The 12,197-nt window shown below is 47.0% G+C and overlaps 1 protein-coding gene across 1 annotated transcript in view; it reads left to right on the forward strand.

The window, feature by feature from the left end:
* The first annotated feature begins 8,230 nt into the window (after window positions 1-8,230).
* LOC146336273 (2'-5'-oligoadenylate synthase 3-like) overlaps window positions 8,231-12,197 on the forward strand; it is a 30,377-nt gene continuing 26,410 nt past the window's right edge. Inside the window, exons 1-2 of the mRNA XM_084819547.1 lie at window positions 8,231-8,487; window positions 10,658-10,940. Of these exons, the coding sequence (XP_084675673.1) occupies window positions 8,299-8,487; window positions 10,658-10,940 (472 nt within the window). The 5' untranslated portion in view covers window positions 8,231-8,298. The remainder of the gene's footprint in view (window positions 8,488-10,657; window positions 10,941-12,197) is intronic.

Genomic DNA, 12,197 nt, shown 5'->3' on the forward strand with positions numbered 1-12,197 from the left:
ACCATCCTTTTTTACAAGCTGAACAATTCCAGCTGTTGTAGCCTTCCCTCATAGGGGAGATGCTCCAGCCCCTTGATCATTTCCAGCTCTACAATATCATCTTTAGGTGCAGCGACCAGAACTGTACACAGTATTCTAAGTGTGGTTGCACCATAGATTTAAATAAGGGCAGTATGGTATTGGCAGTTTTATTCTCAATTCCTTTGCTAGTTATGTCTTATATGGAGTTTGTCTCTTTTTTTTTCTTTTCTTTTTTTTACCGCAGTTGACATTTTCATCAAGCTGTCTATGACAGCCCCAAGATTTCTTTCTTGGTCTGTCACCACTAGCTCAGATTGGATCAGGCTATACTCGAAATTGGGATTTTTCCCCCCCTACATGCATCACCCCCTTCATGGATCACTGCCTTGTTGTGGCAAAGGGGCTTGCGTAACTCAGTGAAGCCATAAGCTATGCCGTGCAGGGCCACCCAAGATGGACAGGTCATGGTGGAGAGTTCTGACAAAATGTGGTCCACTGCAGAAGGAAATGCCAACCCACTCCAGTATTCTTGCCAAGAAAACCCCATGGAACTTATCACAAGGCTAAAAGATATGACGCCGGAAGATGAGCCCCTCAGGTCGGAAGGTGTCCAATATATTACTGGGGAAGAGCAGAGGGAATTTCCAAATAGCGCCAGAAAGAGTGAAGCGGCTGGGCCAAAGCCAAAAGGACACTCAGCTGTGGATGTGCCTGGTGGTGAAAAGAAAGTCCAATGCTGTAAAGAACAATATTGTTTAGGAACCTGGAATGTAAGATCAATGACTCAAGGTAAGCTGGAGGTGGTCAAACATGAGATGGCAAGATTGAACATCGACATCTTGGGAATCAACCAACTAAAATGGACAAGCATGGGCGAATTTAATTCAGGTGACCATTATATCTACTACTGTGGGCAAGAATCCCCGAGGCTGAGGAAAGAAACGAAGATATATCCAACTGAATGCAGAAGAAGAATAGCTGAGGAAAGAAGGGAAGCAAAAAGCAAGGGAGAAAGGGAAAATATATCCAACTGAATGCAGAGTTCCAGAGAATAGCAAGGAGAGACAAGAAGGCCTTCTAAAATGAACAATGCAAAGAAATCGAAGAAAACAACAGAATGGGAAAGACTAGAGATTTCTTCAAGAAATCAGAGATATCAAGGGAACGTTTTGTGCAAAGATGGGCATGATAAAGGACAAAGAAGGCAGGGACCTAACAGAAACAGATGAGATTAAGAAGAGGTGGCAAGAATACACAGAAGAACTATACAGGAAAGATCTTCATGTCCCTGATAGCCATGATAGTGCGGTCACTGAACTTGAGCTGGACATCCTCGAGAGTGAAGTCAAGTGGGCCTTAGGAAGCATTACTAACAACAAAGCCAGCGGAGATTACAGTATTCCAGCTGAGCTATTTAAAATCCTAAAAGATGATGCTGTTAAAGTGCTGCATTCAATATGCCAACAAATTTGGAACACTCAACAATGGCTGCAAGACTGGAAAAGGTCAGTTTACATTCCAATTCCAAAGAAGGGCAATGCCAAAGAGTGTTCAAACTACCGTACAATTGCGCTCATTTCACATGCCAGCAAGGTTATGCTCAAAATCCTACAAGCTAGGCTTCAGCAGCATTTGAAGTGAGAACTACCGGAAGTACAAGCTGGGTTTTGAAGAGGCAAAGGAACTAGAGATCAAATCGCCAACATTCGCTGGGTCATGGAGAAAGCAAGAGAATTCCAGAAAAACGTCTATTTCTGCTTCATTGACTACGCTAAAGCCTTTGATTGTGTGGATCACAACAAACTCTGGCAAATTCTTAAAGAGATGGGAATACCATCAAGTCCAACCCCCTGCTCAGTGCAGGAATCCAAGTCAGAGCATCCCTGACAGATGGCTGTCCAGCCTCGTCTTGAACACTGGAGGCGTTCAAGATGAGGCTGGACAGCCATCTGTCAGGGATGCTCAGACTTGGATTCCTGCATTGAGCAGGGGGTTGGACCCAATGGCCTTGTAGGCCCCTTCCAACCCTACTATTCTATGATTCTATGATACCAGCCCACCTTACCTGTCTCCTGAGAAATCTGTATGAGGGCCAAGAAGCAACAGTAAGAACCAGACATGGAACAACCAATTGGTTCAAAATTGGGAAAGGAGTACGACACAGCTGCATATTGTCGCACTGCTTATTTAATTTATATGCAGAGTACATCATGAGAAACGCCGGGTTGGATGAATCACAGGTCGGAATTAAGATTGCTGGGAGAATTATCAACAACCTCAGATACGCAGATGATACCACCCTAATAGCAGAAAGCAAAGAGGATCTAAAGAGCCTCTTGTTGAGGGTGAAAGAGGAGAGTGCAAAAGCTGGTTTGAAACTCAACATTAAAAAAACGAAGATCATGGCATCTGGCCCCATCACTTCCTAGCATATGGAAGGGGAAGAAATGGAAGCAGTGACAGATTTTATTTTCTTGGGCTCCAAGATCACTGCAGATGGTGACTGTAGCCATGAAATTAAAAGACGCTTGCTCCTTGGGAGGAAAGCTATGGCAAACCTAGACAGCATAGTAAGAAGCAGAGACATCACCTTGCTGACAAAAGTCTGTATAATCGAAGTTATGGTTTTCCCAGTAGTAACGTATGGCTGTGAGAGCTGGACTGAGTGCTGAAGAATTGATGCATTCGAACTGTGGTGCTGGAGAAGACTCTTACGAGTCCCCTGGACTGCAAGGGGGTCAAATCAGTCCATCCTACAGGAAATCAACCCTGAGTGCTCATTGGAAGGACAGATACTGAAGCTGAAGCTCAAATATTTTGGCCACCTAATGCGAAGAGAAAACTCCCTGGAAAAGACCCTGATGCTGGGAAAGATTGAAGGCAAAAGGAGAAGGGGACGGCAGAGGATGAGATGGCTAGATAGCATCACCGAGGCAATGACTATGAACTTGAGCACACTCCGGGAGGGAGCAGAGGACAGGAAGGCCTGGCGTGCTATGGTCCATGGGGTCACGAAGAGTCAGACACGACTGAACGACTGAACAACAACACAACATGCATCACCTTACACTTGCTTACATTGAACCACATTTGCCATTTAGATGCCCATTCTCCCAGTTTGGAGAGATCCTTTTGGAGCTCTTCACAATCCCTTTTTGTTTTAACCACCCTAAATAATTTGGTGTCATCCACAAACCTGGCCACTTCACTGTTCACTCCTAATTCCACATCATTTTAAAAAAAGTTGAAAAGTATTGGTTCCAATACAGATCCCCCTGGGAAGGAGCAGGTCTGTAGCTTGGGGGTCCTCCTGGAGCCATCTTTGTCACTTGAGGCTCAGGTGGCCTCAGTGGCATGGAGTGCCTTTTACCAACTCTGGTTGGTGGCCCAGCAACGCCCTATCTGGACAGGGATAACCTGGCTTCAGTTGTCTATGCTCTGGTAATCTCCAAGTTAGAGTACTGAAGAATGGGAGATTTGCACTCCCCAGACGGCCCAGACAGTGCGATCCAACTTACCTCGTAGCTCAGCCTCCAAACGACCCCAGAGTCGGACAGCGTTTCGTCCTGTCCTCCAAAGACCGCCACTCGCCTCGTCTCTTCAGGAGTCCTTTGCTAGCTGGGTTGCCAGGCAACAGCTGCCTCAAACCTCACGGTGAACCAAACAAGGTCCAGGGCGCCCTCCGCTTGGGTTGATCCAGCGTTTGCCTAGCTCCCAGGTCACACAGGGTTGTCCTGCCACCGTCGCCAAATTTGTTACAAAAATTGTGTTCTTTTCCCTGGTAGACCTTCCAATTAGTTTACCAAGAATGAGAGGAGGCAGAGATCTGGTCCAACACGATTTTATTCTGCAGAATAAGGCAACCCTTGGGGCTAACGCTCCATCAAAGGTTACAATCAAGTGATGTGATTCAAAAGTTTATATAGGCAAGACCTTTGGGGCTGTCTTACGCTTGCGCTGTACTAATCTCTTTGTCTAGCTGAGAGGGAAACAGAAGACAGGCAGCACCTTTGACATATCTAGGCATGCGCAGAGAGGTAGCCTTGTACTCTAGTAAACACATTCTTGGCATTCCTGAGTCTCTGATAAGACGCTGTGTCTTTGTTTAGCATGGCAGTCTCACACTGAGGTAAAACAGACATAGCCTAGCTTATAAAATCATGGGATAACAGACATACTACAACTGAAATTTCTATAACACAATGAACTCTACATGGGGCTGTCTTTGAAGATGGTTCAGAAGCTGCAGCTCGTGCAAAATGCGGCAGCCAGATTGATAATGGGGACCAGAAGGTCCAAACGTATAAGACCAACTCTGGCCCATTTGCACTGGCTGCCTGTATGTTTCTGAGACCGATTCAAGGTGCTGGTTTTAACCTATAAAGCCTTACACTGCTTCGGACCACAATACCTGATGGAGCGCCTCTCCCGACACGAACCTACCTGTGCACTGCGCTCAGCGTCTAAGGCCCTCCTCCGTCTTCCTACTCTGATGGAAGCTCAGAAGATGGCGACAAGGGAGAGGGCCTTTTCGGTGGTGCCCCCCAAATTATGGAATTATTTCCCTGATGAGGCCCGCCTGATGCCAACATTGTTATCTTTTCGGCACCAGGTTAAGACCTTTCTCTCCTCCCAGGCATTCGGCAGCATGTGATAAGTTTTAATCGATCCTGGAATGTCTTATGGCTATGGTTGTTTGCTTTTGAGATGGTTTGTTTGAAGTTGTTTTAGATATATGTTTCTTTTGTGTATATTGTCCGGTTATGTGTTTTTTATGTAAATGACTTTTAATCTCTGTATATTGTATTTTTAATGTTTTTAATCTTTGTAAACTGCCCAGAGAGCTTTGGCTATTGGGCGGTATAGAAATGTAAATATTAATAATAATAATAATAATAATAATAATAATAATAATGTCACTGACTATGTTTATTAAACCTCTCACTGGGTGTCTGCTGTCATCAAGTGGATTGATACATGTTGTTACATAATTCTGGATCTTCATGCAATGTGCACAGTCAGCCTTGATATGTGGATCATGGAATCATAGAATCATAGAATCATAGAATAGTAGGGTTGGAAGGGGCCTACAAGGCCATCGAGTCCAACCCCCTGCTCAGTGCAGGAATCCAAGTCAGAGCATCCCTGACAGGTGGCGGTCCAGCCTCGTCTTGAACGCCACCAGTGTGGGAGAGCCCACTACCTCCCTAAGTCATGGGTTCCATTGGATCAGCCTCTTCCTTGTTATAGGTCATGATATTCTCAACATTTCCTTCCTTCATGTCTTCCAGATCTTTTAAAATCTGACCAAAAATGTGTTGGTACAGAGCCCAAGCAGCCAACGTCTTTGGTTTCAGAGTGAATCCATTATGCTTCCAGGGCCATGACCATATTACATGTATGTTGTCTTGAAAAACTGATTGGTCCATAGCCCATTCCAAATACCTTTCTTGTGCTGGACTATGTGTTCACCTGCCGTGAACTTAATAAATGGCTCTCACTCAAGTTTTTGTATACTTTTCAAGTCGTAGGACCCATACCGTGCATAGTTGACGTGCCCTGCAGCAAAGAAATATGGGAGCATTTACTCTACTGCATATAACTGCAGTAACCAATCACCTTCTCTCGCAGCATGGATGAGATTCAACATAATAAAAACAGGCTTCAGCAAGCAGTCAACCCGTAGCGTTGAAGTCTGGCTACTTTCAGACTTCTTATCAATCAGTTCCGCTATATTACTCATAGATGCATTGTCTGGGAGGTCACTAATAACTCCCTGCAACATTTCTTCTGTGACCATCCTAAAGGGCTCTCATGTTTTGAGGGAACTTATGTCCTGAAAGCATCTCTGGTACCCTGACAAATGTACACTTTAGAAGGTCTTCTAGTCCACTACTACTCATTAGTGTACCAACACAACTGACAAAGGACATAAGCATGTGCGTATTCATGAAGGTTATCGCCTCGTAGTACACTTGCTTGCTGTATACTCTGAAGCCTTTTCGACTCTTTTGTGTTTCTCTCCCTGCCACAAAAAATACAAGCTTTTGGCACATCCATTCCTATGCCAATCAACACTCCTGAGGACTGTTTTAGTAAACTGCCTGCAACAAAGAAGGAAATCACAAAACAATATTTTTATAAGAACAATAATCAAAATGATAAAAGAACAGTGTAAAAATCTTATATGATATGAAATGTAATATTGTGACATTTTCCCAAGGCTTAAATGTAATACTAAAATCAAGGTTTACAATCAAGGTTTAAATGTAATATTGTGAAATTTCCCCAAGGTTTAGAGAGCGGCACTCTTTGGAATCAGATTCAGCACCTCAAAATGATATAAGAACAGTCAAACAACATTATCTGTGATGAAAAGTAAGGTTCAACCTGCCCTCCCACATACTCTAAGGGCACAATCCTATCTGGATAGACAGCCACCTATCCAATGCAGGGCAGGAGAAGTGTGGAGGGGATCATCCCCTCTGTGCTTCAGCCGCCCTGCATTTATGGCTAGACAGCCGATTTTGGCTGTCTAGCCATGGGACCTCGGAGCGCAGGAAGTGGCAGCCGGATGACAAATATAGGATGTGTCATACTGGCATTTCCGACTTCCCCGCCCTGACATGCCCCCGGAACACCGTTTTTGCTGCTCCGCGCTCCTCTTCCGAGCGCAGAGCCATTCCGCACTGCCTACAAGGCAGCACGGGAGGGGGTGGAGGTCGGTTCTCAGGGGACCAAACTCGGAGTGCGGGCTCTGAGGTCAGTTCCCGGGAACCGACCTATCCTATGGCCATCTAGCCGCTGACTAGAGGCCACAGAATTGAGCCCTAAGTGTATCTCTTATGAAGCAATAGAATATTAAGATATATTCCCATATGAAGTTTGATTCTAACAGAAACATTCTGACAGAAACGTTGTCCTGACATGCTTTTGACTGAACCTGTCACTGTCTGGGCCAGAGTGAGAGGCAGGTAAGCAAGCAGGTTCAAGGTGAAGAGAAGGAGCAAGTCCAGGGGACTTTTGTCAGTGGGCCCCTGCTGGGCTACGGCCCCTTGGCAGGCACCCAACTATGACTGCCGTTGATACAGGCCCTTAAAACCCCACAGGGCAAAATCTACTGAGAGAGGATGTGGAGTGGGAAAACAGGTGGTGGGAGGTTCAAACCACACCCTACAACATGCCACGTGGACACTTTTCTAGGGAAGTACAAGATCCATGTTAATATTGTATTTAAATGTGATCTCCCAAGTGCATTTTAGTGCTGGGCTGGAATTACGTCTGGAAAGATAAAGGGCGCCTTTATGAAATCCTCGAGCCTTACTCCATGAGCCTCCCTTCCAATTTTAGCCAAATCACACACCCTGCCCCCACCGCCTTTAAAAAATAATTGTTAAGGATGGTGGTCACAAAAGGCAGAGTGGCTGTCTAGTGAGCAGTGATGGTAGTGAGGAGGAGTGGGAGATGCCGCTGCCTCCTTGCTCCCCGGCTCTTTGCCTGCCTGCCTGCCTGCCAGGCAAGCAAGTGGTGGCAATGATGAGAAAGAGGAGGAGGAGGAGAGGGAGGAGAGCAGCTGGTGACAATGAGGGTGAGAAGGGAGACCCACTGAGGGAGCGGGTCCATGGAGGGGGTCTTGCCCAAGGCCCAGGAAAAACCTGGGGCTGCCAGGGCCTGCAGGTTCCCTGCAAAGATGAATTTGGAACCCCAGGGAGCCCCTTGATGGGGCCGGGAGGGTCAAGCTCCAGTCTTCCTGTTTCTTCCTTCATTCCCAGCTGTCCCGCTCCAAACCAGCTTTTCCTGTAAAAACAAAGGGGAGGTCGTGTGTCCCCCCCGTTTTGCATGTGATCTGTATTTTGCTTCTAAGACAGGAGAGACAAAGATGAATATCTGAAAGGAACTCATTCTGTGGCAACGGGTTGCCACAGCAACGTTTCAGCTGAAACCTCCAAATGCATGCCTGGAACTGTGTGTGTGGCAGAAAGGGGGCAGGCTTGGGAGTTAACCACACACATACACACACACCCACACACACACACCAAGAAGCAGCTGTCAGGGCGTCAAATGCACACATTGACATGGAAAACTGTGTTTGGCTGTCACTCAAATCTGCTGCTCTGGGCAATGATGTTGCATCGAGGAAACGAAACTGTTTAGAGGGCTGGGAAAGGAAAGCACTGACCAAGTGAATGCGAGCAGCTTTCCTCTCCCTGATTGTCAGGGGAGGTAGAATCTGCCAGGCTCAGCCCTCAGGACCGCTCCCCTGCCTCCGTCTCTGCCATGGATCTCTACAACATTGACGCAAGTCGGCTGGATAAGTTCATCCACGACCACCTCCAGCCCAACGAGGTCTTCCTGGGGCAGGTGCGCTGGGCCATCGACATCATCTGTGAGTTCCTGACGAGAACTTGCTTCACAGATGCCACTTGCTTGATAAATCCCCGGCCCAAGGTGCTGAAGGTTGTTAAGGTAAGTACTGGGCTCCTCTGGATACTGGAAAGGATGGTGGGGGGCAGATTCAACAGGTGAGCAGTGAGGTGGGGAAGGCACACATTTGTCATTATTGATAACAACATTAACATCTTGTGGCTCCTTAAAGGCTAACAAGTTAGTGTAAAGACTAACAGCAACAATGCGCCAACATGTTGTTGTAGGCACCATCTTAGGAACATAAGAAGAGCTGTGCTGGATCAGACAAAAGGTCCATCTAGTCCTGCTTCTGTGGCCTGTCTGTGGGAAGCCCACAAGCAGCACATGAGCGCATAGCCCTCTCCCACTGTTGCTCCCCACGACTGCCTCAGCATCGTGAGGAAAACCCAGCTCCCTTTTGCACACAGCACTATGTCTCTACTAAGATGGTGCTTGCTAACTGCAGTTTTTATAGGTACTTATAATAAAGTTAAGCTTAAGTATGTAAAATCTGTTGACCAATTAATCAGGCGGGGTGGGGGGTAGACCATGAATGCAGAGAGAAGAGGACTGGAGATGGGTGTGTGTGTGTGTGTGTGTAAGTAAGAGGTGGGATTCAATTATGAAGTGAGGTCAGGATGCTCAGAAATGAGCATGAGAAATACTCTGCAAAGCACCCATATCCAGTTATTCCCAACTGGTGACACACTGGCAAAGCAAGAGTAACTCAGAGGTGCATAACTAGTTCCAGCCCAAGGGTTGAATTCTGTTTTGGAAAAGCTCCCTGGAGCTGCATTCCTGTGGCGGGCAGGGCCAAGGAGGAGGGGACAGAGGCAAATGGGGCAGGGTCAAAATCCCCACAAATACCAGCAAGTTTTAGTTTAAAGCTCCTACTTCCTGTAACTGAGACTTAGGAGAGGCATTTCAACATTTTAGAATGGGGGAAAATGGCACGAAAGCCGGGAAACCACCAAATGATTGGTTGGGTGGGGCCAAGAGAAGGAGCGTGGCCATGTGGGGAACGCTGGAGGGCTGGACTGGGACCCCTGGCAGGCCAGATTTGGCCCCTGGGCCACCACTCCCCTGCTGTAAATAATGGACACCTACAGAGGGACGCTCGCTTTAGAAATTGTAGGGGAGCCAGAAGAAAGATGTGAGTCATCACAATACGTACTGGGACATACTTTGGGGCCTGTCAAAAAGTCCTTACCCCTCTCCTTAACCTAGCACCCCAGGGGGACCTAGGTAAGCCAGATTAAATTGGTGTCTGGTTGCATCAACTTTACTAGTGGGACTAAAAGCACAATGCAATTGATTGATTGATTGATTGACTGTAGCTCAGTGGTAGAGCCCCTGCTTTGCATGCAGAAGGTCCTAGATTTGATCCACAGCATCTCCACGTAGGGCAGGAAAAACTCCTGCCTGAAACCCTGGAGATCCGCTACCCTTCAGTGTTGACACTCCTGGGCTAGATGGACCCAGGGTCTGACTCACTATAAGGCAGCTTCCGATGTTCCTATGTCTGATTGTTTTAGTAAATACATTTATAGGCTTCTACATTTGCCCTAGCTTGTATAAGCTTTCCCCAAGCTGGTGCCCTCCAGATGTTTTGGACTACAACTCCCATTATCCCAAACCAGTGGACCCAAGACTTCTAAATTTTCCCTAGCTGGTGTGATAGGCCGGTATCTTCCCTCCTAAAAGGTCCGTGTCAAGAAGCAATTGTTTGGTCAGATCAAAGAACTCACCCTGTGCTTCTGGCAGAGAAATAGTACAGACCTCAGGCAGTGTGGCTGGCTAGTTTTGACTGAAGACTCCTCACCCCAAGGTTGAATGGTGGGAGATTCAGGACAGGGGAAAGGAATTGCTCCTTCACACAGCACGTTGTTCAACTATGGAATTCGCAGCCATGTGATGTAGTGACGGCCGCCAACTTGGACGGCTTTAAAAGAGGATTAGATAAATTTGTAGAGGATAAGCCTATCAAAGGCCACTAGGAAGGATGGCTGTACATTGCCTCCAGCACCTGAAGCAAGCAGTATGCCCCTGAAAACCCGTTGCTGGGGAAGATGAGTAGGAGGGTGCTATTGTGGTCATGTCCTGCTTGTGAATTTCCCACAGGCATGTGGCCGGCTACTGTGGGAACAGAATACTGGACAAGAGAGGCCTTTGGTCTGATCCAGCAGGGCTTTTCTGTGCTCTTATAGTGTCCTCTGATTTTTCCTCCCAGGGAGGCTCATCAGGGAAAGGCACGGCTCTGAAAGGGGGTTCCGATGCTGACCTTGTGGTGTTTCTCGACATCTTCAAAGGCTACACAGACCAGGAAAGAGAGAGGAAGACGATCATCCAGGAGATTGAGAGGAGGCTCAGAGAATGCCAGGAACTGATGGATTTAGAAGTGTGCATTGAGGACTCAAAGTGGGACAACCCCCGTGTGACCAGCTTCAAGCTTCGTTCTTCTAATGTTGAGGATTACATTGAGTTTGATGTGCTGCCAGCTTTTGATGCTCTCGGTGAGGCTGCCTGCCTAGGGGTGGAGTCTTCTTCTCAACTGGAGCTCGGGAGGGCGGTGAGGAGGGGGGGAAGGATGGTGTATCCTTCAAAATCCCGGGTTCCTCACAAGCTTATCAGGTGTTCATCCATGAGAAGGCCAGTAAAGGCTGACAAACTTCCATGAAAGACCTCTTGACCCATATCAACTGATAGAGATAATCTGCTGGAATGTGAAGTTGCTAGAGCAGGGGTGGGGAACCTCTTTCAGCCTGAAGCCTGAATTGCATTTTGGAGAAGCTCTCAGGGGCTACATTCCAGTGGTGGACAAGACCAAAGACAAACAGCATAGGGCCAAACCCCCAAACTACCAGCGTATCTTAGCTCAAACCTCTAACTTAGGAGAGGCGTTTCAATCTTTTTTTAAATGGGGGAAAAACTGCACAAAAGTGGGGTAACCTCCAATGGATGTTGGTTGTAGAGCTGGCCTCTCAAAATTCTCCACCTGTGGGCAGAGAAATTTGGGACATAATTTCACTGAATTTCTCCAGGGGAAGGAGAAATTCTCAACAGTTTCTCACAAGTAGGGCTCATTGTTGGCAGGGCTTATAGCACAGCTTTCATTTTTGGTAAGGATTTTGCGGGTTTTTGTGCTGCAACAGCATCAACTGTGTTGGCAGGCTGGCCCCCGTTTTGCATCCACCACAATGCAGGTGTGTGTGTGTGTGGGGGGGGCAGTGTTGTATCAAGCTCCAGGGATGAGGTGGGGTTAGTGCTTTGCCAAAATCTGTCCTCCAATTTCCAGAAAGTTTTCTTCCTTCCCCCATGAAAGGGGCTTCCATTGTTCTGCCTCATTCTCAGGACAGTCTATAACTTAGGTTGAATTTCTTTTGGTGGTGATTTTGAGCTTACCTAATCACAGCCAGCCTCCCAGGCTGCCTGCAGGTCCTGATCTGAAAAAGCCCCAAGGGAAGAATTAGCTCATGATGCCTTCTGCTGGGCTTCAGTTGAGGCGTAGGGAGCCGAGGAGGCTACAGGCTGGGCCAAACTGATGATTGTACAAGGAAAGACAGGACACTCATGCACACTCCTCAGTCATCTCCTAAGTAAGGTAAGCCCAAGACACCCAAACCCAACCCTTGAGAATTTCTCCAAAATTTCTTAAGTATTGAATTTCTTTTTGAAAGCAATTTCTCTTCCATCATATTGAATGAGGACGGTCGAAAAAAATGTGAGAGAAATGTTTGGCACGGCACTAGATGATTGTGGGGGAACAAGAG

The sequence above is a fragment of the Heloderma suspectum genome, chromosome 13 (assembly GCF_057233095.1).
Source record: "Heloderma suspectum isolate Gila_16-S chromosome 13, 16-S_ref, whole genome shotgun sequence".
In the NCBI taxonomy this organism is placed as follows: Eukaryota; Metazoa; Chordata; class Lepidosauria; order Squamata; family Helodermatidae; genus Heloderma; species Heloderma suspectum.